This window comes from Anopheles aquasalis, chromosome 2, assembly GCF_943734665.1.
Source record: "Anopheles aquasalis chromosome 2, idAnoAquaMG_Q_19, whole genome shotgun sequence".
NCBI classification, from domain to species: domain Eukaryota; kingdom Metazoa; phylum Arthropoda; class Insecta; order Diptera; family Culicidae; genus Anopheles; species Anopheles aquasalis.
Genome location: NC_064877.1, coordinates 10,827,501 through 10,851,918, shown reverse-complemented (window position 1 = coordinate 10,851,918; position 24,418 = coordinate 10,827,501). Strand labels below are relative to the sequence as shown.

Here is a 24,418-nt window from a genome sequence, read left to right as displayed (position 1 = left end):
CGAAATTCGAGTAAACCGAAGGTCAGCCGGTTCACCGAATTACGTGGTGCAGAAGCAGTGAATCGTAATCGAAAATTTTCCCTCTCTCGTCTGGGAACTGCAAACGTTGGATGCTTGTTCTGTGATAAACAAGCATCTGGTGGGGCTAGCACAAAGATTGCCGGATTTCTACGAAAACCATATACCTCATCAAGGATACTGTGGATTACGTCCGGAAATTCCTGTTGCAATCAGTGGCATCTACGAGTAAACACCGAGAATTTGACTGACTTTTCATCTTCCTAGTGTCAATAACATTTTCCGCTAAATTCCACCAAATAACCATTCTTCAAAGGAATATAAAATGGTAGCACTCCTGGTACTCTGGTCCTATGTCAACCTAACGAAACGACATTCCGTTGACACGGTACGGTACCTGTGACAAACGGTGAACCGTGCGTCCAGTAAACGAACCTCATTCGCTATAGCTCCGGAAATCAACTCCAACACCGACCGGTTGGACGGAAAAATGACCTTTTCCCTTTTTGGTAGACCTTGTGCCGACCGTTTTGTCCGCCCGAAACCGTCCATTTTGGGGCAATATTTCCTGTTTTTCTCGACCATCGGATCCCGGGACGTGTTTGTTTGTTGGGCATCAGGCACACTTCCGCATGATGATCCAGCAGCAGAGAGTGAGTGAAAGAGGTCAAGAAGGGGAACGAAATCATATGCTGTGGGTGTAGTAAATCGATCCGCTTGCTACAATGTTCCGGAGGGCCACCAGCAGTGATACCATCACTTCCTGCGATTAGGGTATGACAAATGGGAATTCAATTTTCGGAAGCACACGCACACACATGCGGGGAGGAGCGCATTGAACGCCTGCAGAGCCCCAACGAAATGGAAAATCATAAATTGGTTCCTAATGGGTTCATTTTCGCAAAATCTTTTCGCCAAATCTCTCTCCTTCTTCGGGGCGCTCGGTCCCTCGCTCGCTCGCTCACTTTCGTCATCGTACCATCCGTTTGATGATAGTCGAACATGTGAAGAAGCCATGCTGAAGCCAGCCACCAGCACCAGCTCATGTGTAGGTCTGGTGACCTCCTCGGTGACGCCGTTGCTTCTTCGTCGCTTAAGCGCTGCTGCTGCTGCTGCTGCGTGTGGCTGTTCGGTGAATGGGCATCCCCGGACGGAGGCGATAACCGAATCCGCTAATGATAATTTATGACAGATTCAACGACGCAGAAAATTACGCCCGATCACCCGCTGACCCCCCTCTTCGTGGAGGGAAACCCTTGTTGCGAGTCCAGTCCAGCTCGCGCGCGCGCCAATCTGCGACGTGAATTGCCAGTGAGCTTTTGCGTTTACAAGAGCAGCGATAAAGAAAAGACTAAAAAGGGAAATGGCGTATGGTTTGGAATGGTTTGAATGGATTTTTGAACTTCAGGGGTCGGGTAAGGTACGGAGTTTAAATTGACTTAACTTCGCACACACAAAGGCACACGCACGCGGATAATGAATTAATTATGCGACAGTGGAACTCACTCAGTGGTGGTCGCGGGTTCACCAATAAACCTTTCTTTTAATCCGGCGCAAGGATTTGTGCGAGCGAGTGCGCATGTTTGGCGGTGTGTAGCCTTTTTGGAAGCAAAAACGGTAAACTTAATTGGCTTGCGAGAGAAATGGAATTTAAAATCGAATTTCCGGCTCCGGCGAACGGATGGGAAGAATTTTTCCATTTTACATCAATGAACCAACGCGATACCGCACCACGACAGTAGATTGAGCACGAGATTGCTGCACACGTGGTTCATCAGCTTGTTTTCTGTCCACCACATCACAAAGCATTCCTTTCATCCGGCGAAAGGCAAAACATGAGTTCGCCTGCTGCTGATATTTGACTCCTTGTGATAAGTGTTTCGACTCTTCGAAGGTGGCGTCCTTCTCCAACCACAACCACAAGTGCCTCGGCCGCTCTCTCTTTCTCTCCATCGATCGGTCATCGTCGGATGTGGAGATGTTCGCGGATGTAACACGATCCCGGCGCACGTACGCCAGAAGCCGGCTGTTGGTGAGACCCCGGTCCATCGGTTACCCTGACAAACTCCGTTGACATAATTTTTGGGATTCGGAAGTGTGTCGCTTGTTCATGCCCGACCCTGGTACGAGTTACTGACATGATGGGTGTCATCTGCTTGCTACCCGGAATGGATCAGCCGGGTAATATCGTAACATAACGGCACGTGCAGAGTAGTCCAGTGTCAACATATTTTCATAACGAACATGGGCTTGCAACTGATACGCGATATAATGGACCTTATATTCTTTATGGAAATGAAAATGTGTGATATTAAATTTCAAAATCATAAGATGAAGCGATGTTTGTTGCGCATTTAATTGCCTGGAACCCCCCCGGGGTCCACGAACGTGTGAAATCGTGGCCACAAATGGTCGTGAGAAACCATCTCGGCAGCGCCACGATGATCGCAAAATGGCAACGTGCACCGCGTTACCGGCGTGCTTGCTGCGCTCTAGATTCGCGACTCAACAACACAATCAAACCACCACCGCCGCCGCAGCTGCCCCTTTGATGTCTTCCGTGTCCGTGGTTCACATGCTGTGCTGCAGCAGCCGCTTGTTTTCACGTTGACACACGCTCATCGCGAGCGCGTTCTCCGATCCGGCTGCATCGCAATAAAGATGCAAAACTCATCGCCGAATGGACACCGATTTTGAATTTTGCTCGAAGGATTCATGGTGGGCATGGCAGCTCAACCGAACAAAAAAAAATGCTCAAAGTTATTTTCACACAAATTGCTAGCGAGTGCATTCCACGCCGCGGTGCACACCGCGGGATAGCTTGTCAAGCTGTCAGGTGCGATATCGCGATGCCGCTACGATGGGGATTAGCGGTGTCCGAGGTCAATATTGTTTTCTTCAAATTCCGCCATCGAAAGAATGAGCAAACACGCGCACCAACGGGGAAAAAAGGGGGAGAAAACAAGCCGAAATCCTCACGACGGAGGCAGTTTTGGTCACCCTTTGTTTGGTCACCGGGTAAATCCACCGGAAAACGGATCACGACTGCCCAAGTTCCACCGCATGCAATGTGCTGAGTGGTGTGACCATTTTAGTCACAGAAAGAGAGCGAAAGAGGGAGATGGAGTGCCCGGAGGTAAGTGCTCGGTGAAATGCATCGAATACGCCGCGACGCCGGTGGCGAATTAATGGAACATGTGTGTCATGTCGATCAGCGAGCACGACGAGCATACATCCATGCATATGCACCGGCCAGGCCGCGGCAGGTCACAGACCATCCGACCCAGTGCACCGACCCGTTTCCCGGATTGTAATGTATCCGGGAGGCAGGGAGACCACGCAATCAGCACACCGGACCGGACATGGACCGAGACCACGCGGCAGGCTCGAGATCGAGATCACGTCAGATCAGCGAGCGTTTGTTAGCGGATCGCCCTCCTACTCGCCTCCGCTCAAAGGGGGTGCAGGCAAGACAAATTGATCGTGCGGAAAGTGGAGCCGATTGTTTAACCTCACGCTTCCCTCACCCATAATTTCCTGGCGATCCTGTGACGATCGGTGAGCTACGGACATTAATTTCGTTTCCAAATTATTAACATCTTCCCCGGTGAGACCGGTTTCGTTTATGGTTCAGCACCGCGTATTATTATTATCGGGTCAGTTTTTAGTGCAACCGTTGCTTTGGAACCTTTTATTTGTTTTCCTTTGAAATACTTGATGAAGCAAATTTGTGAAGTACTGTAACTTGTTCCTGCCAAGTGATTGGAAAATGTTTGCTTAAATCTATGCATTTATACAGTTTTTAATTATATTTGAGGAATATTTGTGTATTTTTAAAAAATTAAAAACATATGAAAATACACTTTGAATCTTTAGTTCCAAGAATAATTTTGAAAATTTACGAATCATGATTCATGAAGTCCAAGTTAGGAAGTAAGCATCACTTTAAGTTACCTTACAACAAAAAACAGTCACCCTCATTAAGTATATTCTCCGAAGTCAGGTAAATACACCCCCTAAACCACTCACTGTAAATTAAGACATATTTATTTCCCCATTTATCAACTTTCTACAGAGTTTCCCTTAAATTAAAAACAAAAACTCGTCGAACTTTCGTATAAAGACCACTTCTTGCATGGTACGAAAGGTGCCAACATTAATTAGGAACCGTTTTTTCCCTCCAATCAGGGGTCCATCTTGGAAGGAGGTGGAGAGTTCGAAGAAACGCTAAATTATCCTTTATCAGTTTCGCTTGCCTGCCTGCCTGCCTGTCCAATTTGGCAGGTCCAGTGATGGCGGTGATGTATCGGTGAAAACAATTAAATTAGCTTAACCTCACGCTCACGCACCGGCTGGCTGGCTGGCACGGATGCTGATTCGCAAAAGTACGCGAGTTAAGATAGGTGCTTCAGTCATGTATCGCTGCGGTAAGCACGCTTACGATCGGCCTCAGCGACGGTCGGTCGACGCTGATGCGAAGGAACGAAAGAGGAACGCTCAACGCGCCACCAGCATCTTGGCAGCGAACTTTTTCTCCCCAAAACGAAGTGACACCCGCCTTATCGATCGGTTAACGTGTCCCCCAAAAAAAGCAAAATAGCCAAATGCTTAATTAAATGGCAATCTTGGTGAAATTAAACCTTCGGGAATCGGATGTACGGAGAAGAAGAAAACCGAAAAATCAGTCGACATCTGATACCCTGATACAGCGGGTGAAGGTGGCCCATGGCGGGTGAAGGTGGTGGTTGACGAATTGTGGTATCTTGGAGCCGCCGAAATTGGGCGCATTTCACCGACCAAACCAATCAGCCACAGTGACCTCCGTGGTCGCGAGAGTCACGCGGCCAGTAATCGGTCTCATAAGATGGCATATTTATTTATCCGACGATGCAAAGTCCGGTCTATGGCTTCGGCGAGAAGCCAGACTTAACAGGAATTTTGGGGCAACTGATTGAGAAACGTGTCTCGTGGAATCCATTTTTAAGGCCTTCCCCTTCGCAGCTGTCTCACGTTTTGAAGACGCATCAAAAGTGTTCGTTTGGTACCGTTCAAGGATATCAAACTTTTCAAAGAGATGGGCTTTATTGATTGGAAGTTATCGGAATTGAGTGATTGGAATGATACTCCGGGATTGTGGTGTGTACTACTATTTGTTCCGACTCTGTCTTCAGTCATGGGGCAAATATTGTTTTGACGCTTGCCCCTTGCAGGTCACCGAACGCTCCCGCCATTCAGAAAGGATTATCAGCAAACAATGAATGTACAGACGTACAAGCGAGGACTCCATCTCGTCGTCGGACGCTGACGCCGTTTGCTGATCTCATCTCACTACCGTTTTGGAGCAATCATGCCTCATAAAGTTGTCACCAGACCGGCGAGACTTTGGGTTGGCCAAAGTTGGTCATTGTTGGGTGCTCTCACCGAGGACATCCCTGGTGGTCTTCGATCGTTTCCCCCACTCCTTTGCTACACAGCCACACCCACAAGGGCACACTTTCAAAGACGATCAATCTTATGGTGAAAGGATTCGGTTTCCGCTCTCTACCATTAGTACGGGTCCACTTTCCGGGCGGGCGTCAAAAGCTACGCCAACGCACGCTGCCGATTGCCCCTGGTGACGCCGTTGCAAGCCGTTTCTGTAGTGAGAGTGGTGTCGGGAGAAGGTGTTGAACTTTGAGACAGATTGGATGTGGACTTTTCTGGTTTGCTGTTGTTTCGCTCACAGTTCTTTTGAAACTTTTTTTCCCTGCTAGCAAGAACTGAAGAGGTGGCCTGAATGGCAAGAGTTGCCGAGAGTCCAGCGTCTCGTCCCATGTTGTGACCGGTGGACGAACCAAAGCTACAGCTAGCGAGGTCAGCCCGGGAGTGTAGTTAGTGCGGTAATTACTTGGTTCATTACTTCAAGCAGCGCTCGAATGGACACTGATGAGCCAGTGTACCAATTACCGGAAGCTGTCGTCTAAAACAAAGAGAAATGTGAACCCCGGAGTTTACTCTGATGCTCTGCTTCTGCTTGTATTAACCCCGATGAGGTCGCATTCATGGAAAGCCCTGCTGGTGCTGGTCAAGCAAACAATCAAACCAATGACTCCACTCCGCACAACCTCACCGTCTGGTGCCTGCAGAAGGAATTGGACAAGACGTACGGTATGTTCCGGAGGATTCTCGTCAGCATCACACCACCACGGCACGTACGGCACTTCTGTAGAAAGTTTCGATTCGATTGTATCGATTCGCCGGATATTGCTTTAACCTTAATCGGATTGTTTTGACCATTTGGTACGGTCTGGCGTTTTGCAGAGGAATCCTTGCAATCTGCTGATCTCCTGTTCCGAGAATGCTTATCTTAGCGTGCAGTATATTTTATCTGCTTTTATGAAATTCAGGCTACCCAGGTCAATAAATATTTAGACTCTCGTGTAGCAATGCGACAGCAATGAGGTGCTTGTGAGGATACATAGCGCCGGAAGTTCCAGGAATTCAGGACTCTATTTCAGAGCAAGTTCTGGGATGATAGATTGCATGCCGGGGCAAAACAAGACCGTCTATCGGTGGAATATCGATGGCAAAACAACATCTGGTAGGGCAAATGTTTGCCGAAAATACTGCCATAATGAAGCGTAGCGATGCGCTTAGTGGCCACCTTTTTTTTTTTCTTACTAAGTGACGAGCCGCTTCTTAACGAGAGCCTTCAATTGCTTCGTTCATAGTCCGTGGAGCCCAAGCAACAAATCCAAGACAACAATCGGCCGGAGATATTTTTGTCTGAAACATCTTCTTCCTGCTGAGCTTTCTCTCAGCTCTGCAAACCGGAAACCAGCAGCAGCTGCTGCCGCCGCTCTAGTGGGCTATAAATATTCCATTTCATGAATGTTAATTTCCTCCCATTCCCACTTCCACACGTTCCGGGGGCTCAATAATAAAGCTTCATACGAAAGAATCGCCAACCCAGTCGCTGCAGTCGCTGGTGGTGGTCAGTGGCGTGGATTTATCCTGTACCACACGCCCTAACGATCGTTGCTTTCGACCGCTTTACGGCCCACATCCTCGATACCGGAAAAGTTATCGAGAGAAGGAGTGTGGAGGGGAGGGTCGAGCTTTTCACAGATCACCGATCTGTTGCCTCTTTCCGCCTCGCTTTGGCCGACATTTGGTGCTAAAAGTCGAAGCAATAAAACCACGAACTCGGCAGTTCGCACCAATGTCTGTACCGTCGCCGCCACTGCTCAACTAACGACCTCAAAACTCGAAACTCTTGTTCACTTGCTGCGTGAGTTGGAAGTTGTTTCCCACACAGAAATCGGAGCAAAACCGGCGGAAAGCCGGCCGGCCGGTCGGCCACCGAGTTTGTGAATGACGTCCGACAGAACATCGCCATGTTAAGGGCAATCGCTCAGGCGAAAGAGTGCGGTGCGAGACTCTGTTCCGGCAAGCCAAATCCGGCCACACTCTCCGGCACCGGCAGCTCGATGCTGATGAATGCCGAATCGATATTAGCAAAATGATGATTATTACGACTGTTTTGCTCATAAAATCCGCACATCCTCCGCTGGAAATCAAAGCACTTTTGGCGATCTACCGCACCGATCCTCGTCCAAGTTTCGCTGGAGATCTAAAAGAGCGTCCGTGGTGAATCGGCGGGAGCAGAGCGAAGGAGCAGTGACCCCAATTCGCAGCACGGCACTAGAAGGGAATAACATTTCACAAATCTTCTCCCTCCCACGGAGTAGGGGCTGTTTGTTGACATAGCGACGGTGGGCGCTCGTCTGCTCTGTTGTGCCCATATTGCAGCAACGTGCGAATGGATCCCGTGGGGCAATTAGGACCCGAAAGTTGGATTTCCTTCCTTCGATTCGCACTCGATTAGAGGATTTCATTCCCCCGTATCGTAATTGGACGATTTCTTTGCCGATGAAGTTTGCCGAGGAATCATATCATCGATCATCGGACTGTACCGGGAAGAGGAGTAGGCGCGGTGAACCATATAATCGTAGGTTCGATTTAACGATGAACCGTGGGTTGCGGTGGATCCCAGGGGAAAAAGCGGTTCATCAATATTTGTTTGTGATTAGCTGTTTTTCTTTTCAAAACATCCCGAAAGTGTCTTAGCATAAAACTTCCACTCAAATGGGGTCTATGATCTCATAACTTTTGGTAAATGTCAATCAGCACGATAAAAACGAACTGATACTGGTCGAAGCAACTCAGGAGGATGTTATTTTCAATCACAATAATCAGATGTCAAAGATATTGCTCTGTAGTTATTGACTGTTTAGCTATTTTAACAATCAAATTCTAAATTCACTATTTATATTAGCTCGGTGCGTTGTTACTGCAGAATGTATTACTTCTATTTCTTGTACAAACAATTTATGAATCTTAAATAGCAAAAACAGAAGCACACTACCGATGATTTGTTTTCGATTCATTTAGTGTTCGTTCCGTGATTGTAAAAACCACGAGGGGTAATAAAACAGAAGTTAATGGCGAAAACAACACGCTCCGCAAAAATGAGTGTGTGCGATGTGGCTGCTGCGTTGGATGTTAAATGATCGATGGTGAATGGAATGTGCAGCTTTCTGGTAAACATTTCTAAGAGACCATAAAAAGCCACGATAAAGGATTTTTTATTTCTAAAATGCTCTCATAAACATGAGTCACAGCATTTGCAAGATGATGCAGAGAACAGGGATTATCCGTTACATGTTAAAATATGAGATCATAGCCAATGAAAAAGAATTTCTTATATTAAATGTTTCGACCATCTTACTATTTGCCTTATTTTGTATGTTGGCAGTTTAGTAGAGATGTTCCACTTTATAATTTAAACTTGTTCCCTTTGACGAAGAAACTTTCAGCAACATCTCTTGCACTGTAAAGACATAAAAAGCGCCTCATCAAGGCTAGACCAACGCTTTCTTCTTTGCATCACTCATCATATCTCGACGCAGAAACCTCGCACTCAAACTTAGTAGGAAATATTTCACCCCTGTTCTAGTTAACAGCATGAACAATCTGTACCACCAGAAGAAAAAAAAACTTCACTACCCTGGAATAGCTCTTCAACTTCTCCGGAAGCAGCACCGAAGTGGCTCCAGATTTTCCTCCTTAATCATCTCCCCTAGAGAGCACTTCATCATACATGCAGCTCCCATTAGGAGGAGGACGTGGTGGTTTGCACCACCTTCCATCGCATCAAAACGGCACCAGGCACCAGGCACTAGCAGCAGCAGCAGCCACTCTGTCATCCTCGCTCGTTCGATCGCTCGAGAATGGAATAGGGATCGGTGAGCGCCACTTACCAGTCAGCGATATAAATAAAGTCTTAGTTCCTCTCGTGTATAAATAATTCATACCTCATTCGGGAAGGAATCTTGGTGCCGCCCCCGGAAAAGGGGCTGACACAAATCGTAATGCAATCCTCGTCCCACGTCGCCACGTGCGTGCTCCGCGCTACCGGTTGCCGGTGCGGGCATGGGCAGGGAAAAAGGGATGACCGAACCGCACCCCCAAACATGACAGATGAAACACTGTCCGATTAGCTGGCGTTTACCGATCACTTATCTCCCGGTGCCACAGGCCGGCTCCCGATTCTGTAAACGATTTAAATAATAAATGATCCTCTCGTTCACCCGATCCTCAGCGACACCGGACGCAGGGCGCTAACTAGTGGGCAGTGCTTGAGGGAGGGCGCGGGATCCCAGCGAACCAACGAATGATCGCGTCGCGTCCAGCTTATCGTGATTGTGGGACCGCACGCGACCATGGCCACGCGGCTGCTGCTGCTGCTGCTACTGCTTCTCTTCACGTGCTACTGAAAGCGCGAGAAAATTAATTGACCAATTCGCGGACTCGACCGCTCGATTATCATAACTGGCTTTGACATGCCTAGCGGGCAGCACATGTTTTGGGAGTTTCACAGACAAAAAAAAAGGGTCGTCATCCATTGTCCGGTGTCCTTGGACTTTGTGACCGGACCGGACTGAAACGGCGGGGCCACGAATCATCAATCATTCTTAGCGAAACAAAAGAAGGATCCAGACGGCTTGTTTGTGTGCTTATGCTTGTGTGCGTCTTAGTGTGTTCATAAAAAGCCACTTCCTTCGAAGCCCTTCTGTCGTCCAGGCCGCTCGTGGCGAAAATTTGCGCAAAATCCTTTGTGGAATCTTTCGGGCCAGCAAATGCACGTTCCACATTGTGGTACCGACAGACAATGGGAGGATTTTGCTCTAGGGACGAGTCTCTGAAGCAGCACCGATAGCTTAGGGATTACCCACGACATGATGTGGCCCTCGTGGTTTTCCACTCACCGAGAGAAAGCCGCCGGAAAAGAGCACCAGTGTCAGTGCTTTCCTTCCGTTGCGTTCTCCCGAAAGGACCGCACGTAAGCAACACCACGAGTGGGGCTTTATTATAACTTCATTAAAAATATCAAAGTTCGTGTGCGCCGTGGTCACGCCACGGCACGGTGGAACTGGAAATGGGCCTTAGAGGATGGGGAGACGCTTTTCGCGCTCTCGTACTCGCGATCTCCTCTGTTGGGGCCCTCGCGGTTGGTCGCAATTTATGCTTCAACTACTTTTTCGCCCTCGTCAAACCGCTTGTCTCTCGGTGACGTTTGCACACGCACTGCCCCATCGTGCTGCTCGTCAATTCTGCAGCAGCACGACACTGCAATCCCTTCAAATGCTTGCCAAAGACAGCGGAGGGCCCGCGGTCTCGCTTTAAAATGCTGCAAGGAAAAGCACAGACAGAGAATAATATTTTCCCCCTCCTTTTTTGCTGAGCCCAGAGTTTTTCCATCGTCCATCCTGCAGCGAAATGATCGATCGCATGCATGTTCAACTGTTGCAACGCGAACGGAACGGAACGGAACGTCCGTTGCATCGAATGATTATAATTTAATAAACGGCCACATTAAAACTTATTAAAAACACCCTTCCACACCGGACCGGATCGACCGGACGGTCGAAGGCGATCGAAATCGAGATGCTGCGAGAGAAAGACGGGGTTTGCAATTAGCTGACTGACAGACGCCACGATCGATGCCATCACTTCCCATCATCGTCGTTGTGTGGCACGATACCACGTTTGGTACCATATCATTAGGGTGTCTCTGTCAGTTCGATCGTTGGCGATCGTTGGCTCGATTCGTGTTGGTTTCATCCCCCACCACGCGCTCCCGGAGCAACGTTTCAATTAGGCAGCTCTTTTACGCTACCCCCAAACCATCAATCAACCATTTTGTAGCACAAGCAAAACACCACTGATCGCTGATTAAACAAACAAACAAACAAACAAAGGTGGTCCGAAGAGAGCGCCACTTAGGCGCGATCGTTGTTGATCACCCGTGCATGATCGGTGCTGTATCGGTGCGAAAGAGAACTTCTTGTCCTGGAAGACACTAAGAGACACCGCAGCGTCGGTCGTTTGTCACTTTTTCGTCGTGGAAGAGCGCAGTAAGGTGTGTCCCCAAAAATCAGTCCCCCCTGCGAGGGGGTGGCGAAGGGAGGGGCGGAGGGGACTATAAAACTTTGTTCGCACATTCCCGGGACCATGGCCAGCATCAACAGGTGCGCGACGTTGGCCGAAAGGTATCGTAAAAGCATCACCCCTTATCGTTACGGTGTCATCGTTAAAATGCAGCAGCAAAAGAAGAAGTGCATCCCGAAAGGGGTGAAAGGGGAAGGGGTCGGGTTTGGGAGGTTGCATACATGCGCTGCAATCCGGTTTTTTCGTATTGAAATGTGGCTTTTTATGGTCGGTCCCGGCCCCGTCGATCGGCGCCATCCCGGGGGCCAACCACCACGACCAACCTGCAACCTGCTGCCCCAAAACAAACACACAAAACAGCGCACACACAATGCGCACCGGTGAGTACGATCCGGGAATGGGAATGCGATAATGTACGAGCTGCGGCTACGGGAATTGCATAAAATTAATCTTCAAAAACGGATAAAATATGGCGTTTTATTGAAGGTTGACGGTTGGTTGGGTTGCCTCGACGCCCGGGGGACAGTTGCATGGCTTCATCACGCGCCACCAGCGCGCTGGTTTTTGGGGGGATGTTTTTTTTTATGAATCCAGCCACCTTGATTATAGCAGCAGCTTATTGCCATCCCATGGAGCCACAAAAGGGTCGTTTCGCGGCTGAGTTTCTCGGAGGTTTACGTTTGACAATTGGGATATCAAAGCCACGGGCAACAATGCTGAATGAATGGTTGATGACGAAACGTGAAGGAAGACCGTACCGCCGGAATGGTTTATTTCTTGTGCGACAATAAGCTGCATCACTTAAGCCGAAATTGCAACTTGAGGCCAAAAAAGGGGCACGCGATGCTCTGAACTGATGAATTAATGCCGAATTCCGGGGCCGTGCGACGTGCGCAAACAGTTCTCGAATCAGCAAAGTGTCCCCTGGCAGCTTCAATGCTCCACCATTAACGCGAACAACGGGTCACCAGCCAGCAAATGCGGTTGCATTATATTAATGAACGTTAAAGCAATGAAAATGCTTAACCAACGCGCCACCGCCGACACCACACAATCACCAGCGGAAGGGTATTGTTTGTCTCGAGGCTACCAGAGAACTCTCCTCCCCGCGAGGCGAGAGCCCTGGATTCTTTCGCCAACGAGCTTGTGGCTCGGCCCGCGGTGGGCATGCATGGCCCACACCAATTACAACATTACGCGTTTGCCGCCATGGAACGATTCGCGTCTCGGTCCAGTGTGGGGCGCGATCTGTCACGATCGTAGCAACCTACAGCATGCATTTGAGGCGGAAATTTATGGGAATGAAAAGACACGCGAGATCGTTGACGATTGTTCCCCCCGCTTTATGCATATGCTGTGCTGTCGGTCGGTGGTCGTGGTGATGGTGATAAATGAGATTCGAGAGTTGAGGCTGCATATGGTGTCAGGCCCAGGTGAGAAGCCAGAGGAGGTAGTTTGCGGAACAATTATTCTTGCTTCGTGCATGAGGACCATTATGCCGACAGCCGCGAGTCAAACAGACGATTAGAAGTACAAAGCCCACTTGTGTGTTTGTGTCTGTGACGTTGATTTAGGATGTTTTGACACGCGGCTCTCGCCCGCCCTCACGCGCTAATTTTATGGCCAACCCGTTTAACACCTCATAAATCACGCAAAGAATTCATCGGTTAGCGGTGGCAATAAAAACTGTCCAGAGAGAGAGAGAGATAGGGAGCAAAAGAGGGAGATAGACAGGTAGAGATTATCGCATGATTACCTTGTTCTCTGCACGAATGTCACGAGGTTCTTTTTATGTATCTTCTTTATGATAAACTGCTGCTTCTGCTTCAGTTACACTCGCTACTTTCTACCTTTTTGGAACCGTTTCGATTCCCTTTCCTTAATACTGTTGGATCACCACGGCGATTCACTACACTGTACTCTGTTGTACCGCAAAAAAACACGACAAACATGTAACACGCTCGCCCCCCGGAGTGATCAGGCAGCTCAAACACTAGTTAACACTTTTACGAGACGAATTATCACTTGCGACGATGCTGCTCGTCCACACTCACGGACATACAGACAGAAAGATGACGACGCACTGACGACAAACGGTACGGCGGTACTGACGTATCACGAAGTATTTATGGGCACATAATTCACATCGCTAATTTACAGAATGACGAGTGAACCATTTATCGTCACTTTTTGGGCGGGTAGGGAAACTGGCGATGGCGCACCTCAGACAAGCCACCGTGCGCCTCAAACTTGCCACACTGCCACGCTTCCATGATGGCGACTAATTTTCCGGGCTTAAAGCGTGGATTTTTCGTGCTCCTCAACCCATCGGGAGGTGATTGCTGGATCCGCCGGGAGGTTGCTGGTACTTTGCCGAGCAAGGAAAACCAAGAAAGCTGTCTTGGATGGTGGGAATTTATAAATGGAATGTTTACCGACCGGGAGGCGATGACGTAGATTTTTACCAAAAATGTCAAACACGAAAAAGTCGTCCCTTCCTCTCCGGACTACCTCATAAATTTACACGCACCACCGAAACGCTGCCAGGAGACACTGTTTCTTATCAAATTTCTCGTTTTCCCACTCCACCTCGCTGGCCCTTCAGTAAACAATGTTTTCCTGAATTTCAAACGGTGATGGTGATCCTAGACGATCCCAGGGATCATATTTCACATTCACTGGCTGGCTGGCGTTGCTTGGTTACTTTACGTTCCAGTATTGTTGTAGCACCTTAACGATGATGATGATGATAACACTTGTGGAATGCGTTACTTCGGAACCACCAAATTGTCACCTACCACGAGCAGCAGCAGCAGCAGCAGAATGAGAGTGACACCAACAGCTGGCGTAGCAGATCTCCCGTGGGACACACACAGACGGTTAGCGTTTTTTTTTTTTTTGGAAAAATCGAGAAACAGTTCTACTTCCAAAGACCGAAGCGAGAAAATACCAAATACACTCCGACGCAGACCGGCCTGCTCGGGATACCGGCGGTACAAGGAAAACACACACGATGAGCGAGAGTGACACCAGGACCTCCGGTCAAACAGCGCACGGTACGAACGTCCACCGTCCGCCGGTGACCGTACGAAGCAGCAGCTCCGGCAGCGAAAGCGTCTTCATTGCCTCTTCATCCGATAGCGACTGGATGATTTTTGCTCGCCTCGCCGACTGGGACCACCGTCGTCTTCCAAGCTGTGTGCGTACGTGCGACCGTTTGTGTGTACGGATCTGAAGGGGGAGGGAGGTTTTCGCTCTCTCGCGCGCGCCCGGCCACATGTGAGCTGGCGCTCTGGCGCGCGCTTGGGCGCTCTACACCGGGCACGAGATTTTCCCGCCACCGCCTCCTCCTTCTTTCCACATTTTCCTCTTCGCTGCTGCCATGGAGCATTTCCTTTTACGACCACTGGAGTCTGTGTCTACTACGATCCGATCGAGCACGGCTCCGGCTTTTCATTGCGGACGGGGACGCGGACGCGCTGTCATGTTTTGTGTTTTGCTCTTGGTTTTTATTTTTCTTTGTTGTTTTGGTTTTGTTTTTGAATGCCAGCAAGAACTCGTACAAGTAGGTAATTGAATGAGTTTTCTTGGAAGGCCGACCGTGGACACTCATTCCAATGGAGTGGAGACAGTGAATTGCATTAGGAAATGAAGTAACGCAGGGAAAACCCCTTTCATCCGCCCCATTGAAGATGGAGTGGCCACTGGCCACTTTGACGAATCAGATGGTTCACATATTGAAGCAATTGGAAGATTCAATTTTTGTCCCCCAAAAAGCGGCGAAATGAACGCGACCGCGCGAGCGAATCAAAATGGCATTATTGCGAGCCCTCGAGTGGCAATTTATTGCATGACTAGAGTAGTGGAAAGCAATAAAGGTAATATCTATTTTCGACCAACGACGATGGGTATGAATCCTTTTGGAGTTGAGTGAATTTATTAAATTTTTCGATAAAAAATGAACCATTTTTCTCGCTCGCAGCAAGCGCGAATACTGCTGCCATGGAATCATCCCGCAAAAAAACGACGGATGATCCGATCAAATCTCTCAATCTGTTTGTTATTCTCTCCGAACGGAATCGAAGCAAATCGTTGGCAGCGATGACGAGTAAAGCGAACCGAACCGATTTAACCATACACAACGCTGTCGTTCGTCATCCTAAGTGACCGGTGCACCGCACCCCACCCCCGGGGAGCGGATTTGTTTACGGTACGCGAAAGCGAAAAGGATAACTCCGACGACGACGACGACAGGTCGTGGACACGTGGTGCCGGTGTGGGAAAGGTCGGGTGCGACCGTGAGCGCGCGCGCGCGCACGCTCTGGCGGTATCCATTAATCATGTCAGAAGGTAAATCTTGGGGAGGGGGGAGTTCAGTCAACACGCGGTTGCTCGTGTTTGTGCTCGTGCTAGAACGAGAAATCTTTCGCGAGAGAATGAAAATTGTCGAAACTTTATACTAATCCGGGGCGAGAGATCTCTCGCACGTGTAGAAACGGAAAATGTTGAATATACGAAGAAATCTGTCTTGGAACACTCAAAGTAGCTGCTCAATTATGAAAACAGTATGCATGAAAGTAACTACACTGAAAAGACGATCATAAACAACACAATAACACGAATATTCGGCGATACTTGCGTAAATTTTGCTCAGTTTGAGCAACTGTATCAAAATTCTCGCGATAGATCTCTCTCGCAATCGGACCGGGACAAGCGTGAAATGTTTCACGATGTGGTCCCGGAAGCTGCTCCAAGCCAAACGAACGAACGACTTCTCGAACGCCGTTTTACGCTCTCTCGCGAGACAGAATCATCTCTCTGAGCAGACCTCAGTCGGCCAGCCACCCAATTGAGGGCTGAGACACGAGCACTTGCCGGCTTGCAAGGGCATAACGGCAGAAAAGGATTGGAATGTGTGTTCGACGTTGTTCGTTCGCACATAGTTTATATACACGTTGCCTTCGGTGAGTGGTGGAGCAAAAGTGGCGAGTGGTGCATGCATTGCACAAGCGAAACGAAACAATCCGTGGATGCCTTTGGGGCACCAGTGATCTTTCGTCCAAGAACAGTCTTCATCCAGACCGGTGATGCGTTTGGTTGAGTTGTTGGAAGCAGCACTCTTGCACTTGTTGATTGCAAGATTAAGATTTAGAGCCTCGCCAGGGTAGAGTACAATGGAACGGATGCTTCGTTTTGAGTGACGCCGGTTTAGCGATGGAGCGTGGACGTGCCAAGCCGTTCTGATCCTTTCAGCGATACCATCGGGCTGGGCCTCGAGGCAAACCAACCCAAAGAAGGAAGCAACTCGCTAACCACCCGGCACCGAACAGTAAATCTCGTAATGAGGGACCGGTCTCTCTGGGTCCCCGTCTCTCTCTCTTCCTGTGGCCTCATCTTTCGTTTTATGGTCGGAATCATGATTCTATTTCTTTTTTATTCTGACATTTCCGCGCTTCTTGGCTTACGCACGTCTTGGCGGATGGCCTGTTTTCCTCTGTAGAGCAATAAAAGCGAAACTAGTTCCTCGTAGCCTAGAGGCATAGAGTTTCGTCTTCTTATGGCATTACTCTGGCTATTCACTCGATAGCAATAAATGGAAATAAAAAGAAAGAATAAAAATAATTCATTTTCAACAGAAACTGCCACGTGAAAGGTGCAAAACCACTTCAAGAGCTTATGGAAAAAATGAAAACAAAAAAACACAAAAACATCTCGAAACATAATCGCGAATCAATTTAATCTCATTAGCGTTACGCACACAGCAGCAAACGGAATGACTGCCACCGAACGGGCCGGCTGGAAAGCAACTGGAAACCAATGAGCTTACGGAGTCTGCGTGCACGGTAGACCGCACGCACTGACCAAAAACTGCAGAAGCAAAATATTATGCAAATCCCCCACGAACGATCGCAACCGATGCGTGATCGACGCAAGCTTCCAAATGTCCATCCCGCTCAAGTGGTGCGATGCGATTGGCCAGCGTCCACCAAGTACAATGAGGGCGCTCGCTCATCAATTTTTTTCCACCCCAAAAAGCAGCAACTTTGAAGTATGCTGCGTGAAGATGTGCCCATAACGAGACATCGATAATATGTGGAATACGTGGAATTGAATTCGAAGCGTACCGTGACCGATCGGCGTGCGAACGGAATGGAATCGCATTAAACACTCGAGCGCGTCGACGAATCACACTTGCTTGCTTGCTTGCTTGCTGAAGAGGAGCAGCACCAGCACCAACGGCTTTCCATTTTGGTGCCATAAATTATGATTAACAACAGCTTCACTTGGGTACCTTTTTCGGACGAACGGCCATCGGGCGTCTTTATGTTCGCGTCGCAATCTGTCAGCAAATCGGTGGCCATCGTGATGTGATGTATGAAGTAACGTGGCATTCCAAAGGGCAGTCCAGGGAAGGAAAGCTCTCCATCCAGGCCCGTGCAAGGCAACAGCATCGCAAATTAGCCGAAGAAACATTAGATCCGGAGATAGAGCGCAGGATCAGTTTATCGTCTCCTAGTGCGATCGCGATCTGGCATGCTCTTCCTTCCCGCCAAATGCATTCCGATGATGAGGATAAGAGCACCACAGACACACACACACCCAGCGAGTAATTAAATTACTGGACAATTTATTCACTTTATGATGTACTTTGACAGCAAATTAACGTATATGGTCAACGGTCGTGATCCCTCGTGATCGCGCACCCTCACGCTGTCCCTGGCATCGCAATAGTCGTCCGAGCGGTCTCGTGGCTCTCGTCCCAGTCTCTCCCTTCTGTCTAACCTGAGAGATGGAAGACAAATTTACGATCCGTCACTTGGAGTCCGTCCGCCTTTGGAACCTCATACAGAAAGATAAAGAGCAAAGGAGAGAGAGAGAGAGAGAGAGAGAGCGCACGAAGGGAAGAGCTTTATTTGCATTGGAGCAATGGATGACCCCTTTACCAGCCCTGCTCCACCCTCCACTTGATGCGTGCTATGCTCGCGGCCATGAACATGAATATCATATTTTGCCCCGACAGAGACCACACCGAGCGTGAGGGCAAAATAACGAAAAACTCGAGAGGAAAGATTTGTTGGTTTCGTTGCTCGGAGGGACCTCAGTGCCCCTTTTTCCCCCACTGCACTGCAACGGACGGGGCGTCGCACGAATGCACTTTCTGACAGATGATTAATTAACTCAAGGGCCCGCGAGCCATTTCTCGCCCACCAACCATCCTGCCAGCCCTCTCGTTGAATGAGTGACAGGAGGCCTGATGGGGCCGAAATGTAAATTAAGCCGTCCCGGGTCCCTGGTCCCGGGTCCTCGGAGTTGGCGAACTGCAGAGAAACGCACGCGCCCAGTGTTCCAGCAATCACTCGGCCGAACGAGCCGAGGACGGATGACGGACGGCACGATCCCGCATCCCTTTTACGGAATCAAAACGGGGTGCGAAAAAATAAAGGGCAGCAAAAAGGGGGGCCGAGGGAGTTCTGCGTGCGTCTTTTTTTTTTTTTTGTTCTTCTGTTTTCGGTTGTTTTCAATCCCGGTCCAGCCACTGCGCCGGCCACGAGCCGGTAAAGACTTAATTAGGAGAACGCGTGCGATAGCGCGGCCATAAATTATGCTGCCGAGATTTGGTGTTGCCAACGGCACGGGCGAGATCCGGGAGCCCGTTTTGGGGTAGGGCATCGCTTCATATCTGAAGAGCATCTGTTTTGGACCAGGCACGTGGCGTGGGATGCGGCACGTAAAGCAGAGAAGGATTTCAGGGCAGCTCACAGCAAATGCGAAACAAGTGCGTCCGGAGGCCGGTAGTTATAATCTCGTGGGAAGTGAAACAGATGATGTCTGCTGGATGCGGCGCGCTGTACTAAGGCCAATGAATGGTAGACTGTAAAAGTTTTGCATCTCTGGAGCGTCTTCGCGGTGCTGTTTCGTGGTGTCTTTATCCATAGAAGCAGTCCCGGTGTGCTATCTGTTTTGCAGTTTAAAGTTGAAGTAAACTTCAACGACAGCTATCAAGCTTATGCTATCAAGTCGTGCCAAATAGAACGTATTGCTTTAAATTTTTAATAAATTTACTAGGCCTTCTTAATGTAATTTTAATAATTTAAACAACGCATTTGCTCGCGTGGCCTGCTGTGGTCCTTTTCTTAGCATATTATCAAACTACAGCTCAAGTCGATGCAACGGTTTTTGTGTCGTTGTAGGTGGTACAACAAAAGTTACCATTCAACTCCCTTTAGAAAGCTTTATGCCTTCGACCTTTTGAATAAATATTTAAACATAAAGATCAAGAAGGCACCCCCCTTATTGCAACCTCGAAGGCTCGCATTCGATACATGCTAGACACTAAGAGTGTCACACGGTACCATTCATCGGCACTGCAATCGATGATACGATCATACGATCGTCGCACCCGATCAGCCACTGAAGGAGGGAAACGCTGTAGATAGCACGACCGAAGGTGCCAATATCATTGAAAGCCATCGGGTCGCTTATCTTCACCGCAGTACCGTTAGCAACGTGCCCGAAACGAGATAGCCATCTCTTCGGCTGGGTGTCGGTGGGAAAAAAAACCCCGGTGACACATGCAGCATACGTTGCATCCGATCTTCCGATCATCCCACGCTTCGATGCACACGATCGTGTTATTGGTTGCATCGCTTACAGCCACATCGCTTTAATTGGCCATCTTTATGCCACTACAACTTCCGAAGTATCGATTCCTCGCCCGGCCCTGTCTGGCGATGACGATGATACTGATGGGCGCACCAACGCAACATGAACCTTCTTGTGGGTGCTGAGCATGCGAGTTTGCTTGCGCCTTGTCTCGGGATTATTTATTTGCATCGTTTATTACCGAGCCACCTTCTTTTTGTGGATGCTGTTTTTTTTGGTTTGTGTCAGAGTCACTTTTCAATACCTTCTGCCTCGTTGTTTATACAACATGCCGAGTGTTTAGTCTGGCCGTGCAGTATTTTACTGATGGAGAATCGCGAAAGGATCATTGGGCAGTTTAGGTGTATCTGAGATTTCTTCTTTTTTTGGCAAATGGCACCGGCAGTCGATAAATAAAGGTGAACAAACAAGCCTTAACAACCGGGTGTCTCCACCGAGAGTTCGACTGGAACTGCTGGCGCCAAATTTTGCGGAAATCGAATTCGATGCTTTGTTCTAGAGATCCTGCACTCTCCGTTGATACCATGATTGGAACAGAAAGACCTTCCGCGAAGAGAACGGAAGCTAAATACGAACAATGTATTTTCGATATCGAACCTTTCTCAATCGAGCCAAGAATACCGAACAACTTTGCCTCTCCAGTGTAGTTGTGATTATTATTATTTTGTTTTCGGATTAACTTCTCCCGATATCATGCATTGTACCTCGTGCTGATGCCATGCTGGTGGCAGAGTCTGGCAAAAGATATGCTAATGCTAACGACCGGAACGAAATGGCTGGCTGTCTGGCTGTGGCTAGCCGGAACCGAAAACATTACGACCGATGCTCACCGACATAGTGAGTCCTTTCGCACGCAAGGAGCTGCACAAAAGGTTTGTTTTGTTTTCGAGGCAGTCGTTTTTTTTTGGGAGGGGGGGATGCCTAATTCGGATTGATTTTTCGGGCTGGCGAATGGTTTTCCGATTCTGTCTAGACGAGACGGAATGCGATGAAATCAATTAAAACTTCTTCACATCAATCTGCCACCGCCACCGTCGGTGCGGTTTGTGCGACCGTTGGTTCTGATGATGATGATCCGATCGATGTCCGGTAGAGAGAAAGAAAACCAAAAGTCACCCAGCGGTGGGATGAAAATGCTCCTTGGGATGCCTGCCTTGGGAGTTCCACATCACTATGACGAACGGAAACAGTTTTGCTGTGGTCTGTATTAGCTGCAGATAACAAAGCAGACAGCAGACTTGTAGCCGGTTCGTGACCAACTGTCCATGACAAAGGCTAATGATATTGGTAAATGGTTTACCATTTCTTTGGGTATCTTTCGTATGTTGCTTATTTAAGAAATGCCTCCCTTTTATCAGTTCTTGTGGCTAGGAATGGATAATGGCAAAAAAAAACAAAACAAAAAAACAACAAATTTCCTTCTCTACTCGACACGTGGCCAGCACTATTTGGCGCCATTTTCCGCTTCCGGTTTAAAAGCAAATGACAAACAAACACTCAAAGTAAAAAAAAACGCAATGGCTATGATAAGAGGCGCAGGTTGTCCATCAGAAAATGAGAAATAGACAAAGTTCTTGGGTGCGATTCCACTCGAATGGTTCAAAGCATTCCTCTGAAGCACCTTCCGGTGCGGGGAGTCTCAGTCTGGTTGTTCAACGCCCCGAAAGAGAGAGAGAGAGAGAGAGAGAGCGGAAGGTAGGCTCAAAAAACAAACACTCCAAAAAGTGCCGCATTATCAAAAACTATGAGCGAGAAACTGTCATCAAAAGTGGCGATAAATTATGAGCATCCCCCGTCCCCGTTCACCCTGCCTACCACAACCCCTAGTGTCCCGTCGAACGACGTCGCAACCGAAGCAACCGAAACTCGGTGGCGATAAGCATGTGTCGAGCGAAGACGGTGCGTCGGGCCTGACCCTTCTTCCGCCAAAGCCGATCGCATCCTTTGATAGCGCCGAACCGAGGGGCCTGATAGGACACACGGACTGCTGGTTACTCTATTGGATTGGCCATGGTAGCGAATCGATGAATGGAAGATGAAATCAAGAGCCCCGAAGAGTGCTCCATCGCGAGCGAGAAAGCACGCGAGCATGCGTTTGTGCGAGAGAGCAGAGTGTGTGAGAGAGAGAGAGAGAGAGAGCTGGCGCCATCTCCGGGGGTTCGGCCACGCGGGATAATATTCCACGTTCTGCGCGAAAACTGAGCACCGGACATCCCGAAGTAGCCGCATGCCGTTGGAAATGGAACCCTTTGCCGCGTGCCGCGTGCCGCGAGTACCCGCAGTAGTGGGGACGCATTGATGCTGCTGCTACTGCCGCTGATCCTGCTAGTCGCGTCGAACCGAGACCGAGTACAGCAGCAGTAGCAGCAGCAGCAGCAGTAGCAGGAGCTGATAAGCCGTTTAAACCCTCCCAGTTGCTGTCTCTCTGGTGCGATCGAAGAGTGCACTGAGATTTTGACGTTTAGTGAATCCAGTGTTCGGGCTTGTGTGTGCGTGCTGGTGACGGAGTAGATCGATCGTGATTGCCGATCGTGGTTACAAGTTCCCGTTCCCGTGCCCCATTTGCTTCCAGTGACCGCTACAGATGCCGGTGCGATCCGCTTTGATGCTGCTGCTGCTGCTCTGGCGATATCAACGATTGCCCGCCTTACCATCGCTGACAAAAGACACAACGCCCAAGGTAAAGTGAACGAATCACCATGCAACGCCACACGAGCTAAACTCCACGCTTTTCTCCTGCTCGTAGCGTTGCAGTGGTGGGGTGTGCATCCCGCCGGACCTGTGCCGTCCCGTCAGCGTCAACGTGTACGATGAGGTGCATCTGGATTTTTTCAGGTAGCGAAACCGACCGGTGCCTAGGTGACGACCTGCCTTAATCCTCAGCGTATCAAGTTTCGATCGTTCCAGCTCCAACGAGTGCCGGTTGCCGCATCTCAAGTGCTGCCCGTACGACCGTATCGTCCGTGCACCGGTAAGAAGGACCTGCGAGGCGCATCTTCGAACCTCCAGTGCGTTTTAAAGCAATTCGATTAGGCGCGAGAGAATAGACGGTCGGGCTAGCAGTCCTCTAGCGTGTGTGTCGGTGCTGTGCTTGTCCGTGTGCAACACCATGGCGTTGAGAGTACTATTCGCAAAAGCATTAGAGATAAGAACGGAGCCACCGGATTGATGCAGCAAAAAGCAAAACAAAAAAAATCGCCAAAACAAACCTTGGGCGCGCCATAGCATCTACAGCGTCGCACGCTGACGCTCTTCCAGGAGCATTGAAGCGTCTGTCGCGACAGTATGGGCAGACACACTATTCCTCCTCTTTCTCTCTCCTCACTGTTGCTAATGGATAACAGGCCGGCAGGCAGGCAAGCAGCCAGACAGACACACAGCCACACAGAATTGCGACATTGGCGCTAGAGTCTCCTCGGTTTTTTTTTTGGCAACCATTCAAACATGTCCTCTGGGAAGATGTTGGTTGCCAAAAAGCCGCGAACCGCGTCCACGAGAATCCCCGAGGCTCGTCACTAATTTAAAACTGTTTCTTTTTCCTTTCTGGTTCGACTGTCGCGCTGGCACCATCCCAAAGGATACCGAGGCACCGGACGAGACCGAGATAGTGTGTGCGGCCCGGAACAACGACGGTATCGGGCATGTGAAAAATCCGGACAAAACGCGCGCCAAGTACGGTAAGCAAATGGAGCACAGATGGCTGGATACTGGCCTCTTGTAATTTGTGTAACCAGAATCGAGTAATCGAATCGTTTACGAGAGTTTGGAATATGGAAATAGTGAAAATTTAGTTGAGAAATATAGCAAAAGTCCGCCAAGAAGGTTTAAGAAGAGTTCCGGGTATTAATAGACGACTGTCATTCTCATGATATGCCTTCTCATGATATGCCCTCATATATGAGCTGTCGCCTTTTCACTCGACTGTGGATTACAAGGATTTTCCATTTTTGGACAGCGTCCAAGATCCATCCATGCCTCGAAAATGCTATCTCTGTTGTAATCCAATCCTTAAAAGAAATTAAGAAAGGTTTTCCAATTTAATCTGAATGTCTCTGTCGCTTCTCCATTCTAGGTGAGTTCCCATGGATGGCCTTCGTTTACACGACGCAGAGCGATTACGAGCTGTACCTTTGCGGTGGTGTGTTGATCCATTCGAAAGTCATCCTTACCATCGCGCACTGCATCGAAAACCGGACGAGCAGCGATCTGCGGGTGCGGCTCGGCGAGTGGGACCTGGAGCACA

At 49.0% G+C, this 24,418-nt stretch overlaps 2 protein-coding genes across 3 annotated transcripts in view; one reads left to right on the top strand and one right to left on the bottom strand.

The window, feature by feature from the left end:
* Positions 1–13,801, bottom strand: part of LOC126580860 (cardioacceleratory peptide receptor-like) — a 52,844-nt gene extending 39,043 nt beyond the window's left edge. Inside the window, exon 1 of the mRNA XM_050244157.1 lies at positions 13,268–13,801. The gene's annotated coding sequence lies outside the window, so the exon portion shown is untranslated. The remainder of the gene's footprint in view (positions 1–13,267) is intronic.
* An 8,673-nt stretch (positions 13,802–22,474) lies between these two features.
* LOC126581559 (phenoloxidase-activating factor 2-like) overlaps positions 22,475–24,418 on the top strand; it is a 2,730-nt gene continuing 786 nt past the window's right edge. Inside the window, exons 1-5 of one of the 2 annotated variants that reach the window (XM_050245296.1) lie at positions 22,475–22,855; positions 22,922–23,010; positions 23,083–23,146; positions 23,753–23,852; positions 24,248–24,418. The exon at positions 24,248–24,418 is cut by the window's right edge and continues 786 nt beyond it. In XM_050245296.1, the coding sequence (XP_050101253.1) occupies positions 22,760–22,855; positions 22,922–23,010; positions 23,083–23,146; positions 23,753–23,852; positions 24,248–24,418 (520 nt within the window). In that variant the 5' untranslated portion in view covers positions 22,475–22,759. Of the gene's footprint in view, positions 22,856–22,921; positions 23,011–23,067; positions 23,147–23,752; positions 23,853–24,247 lie in introns of both variants that reach the window. The other variant, XM_050245295.1, reaches the window with a different exon arrangement.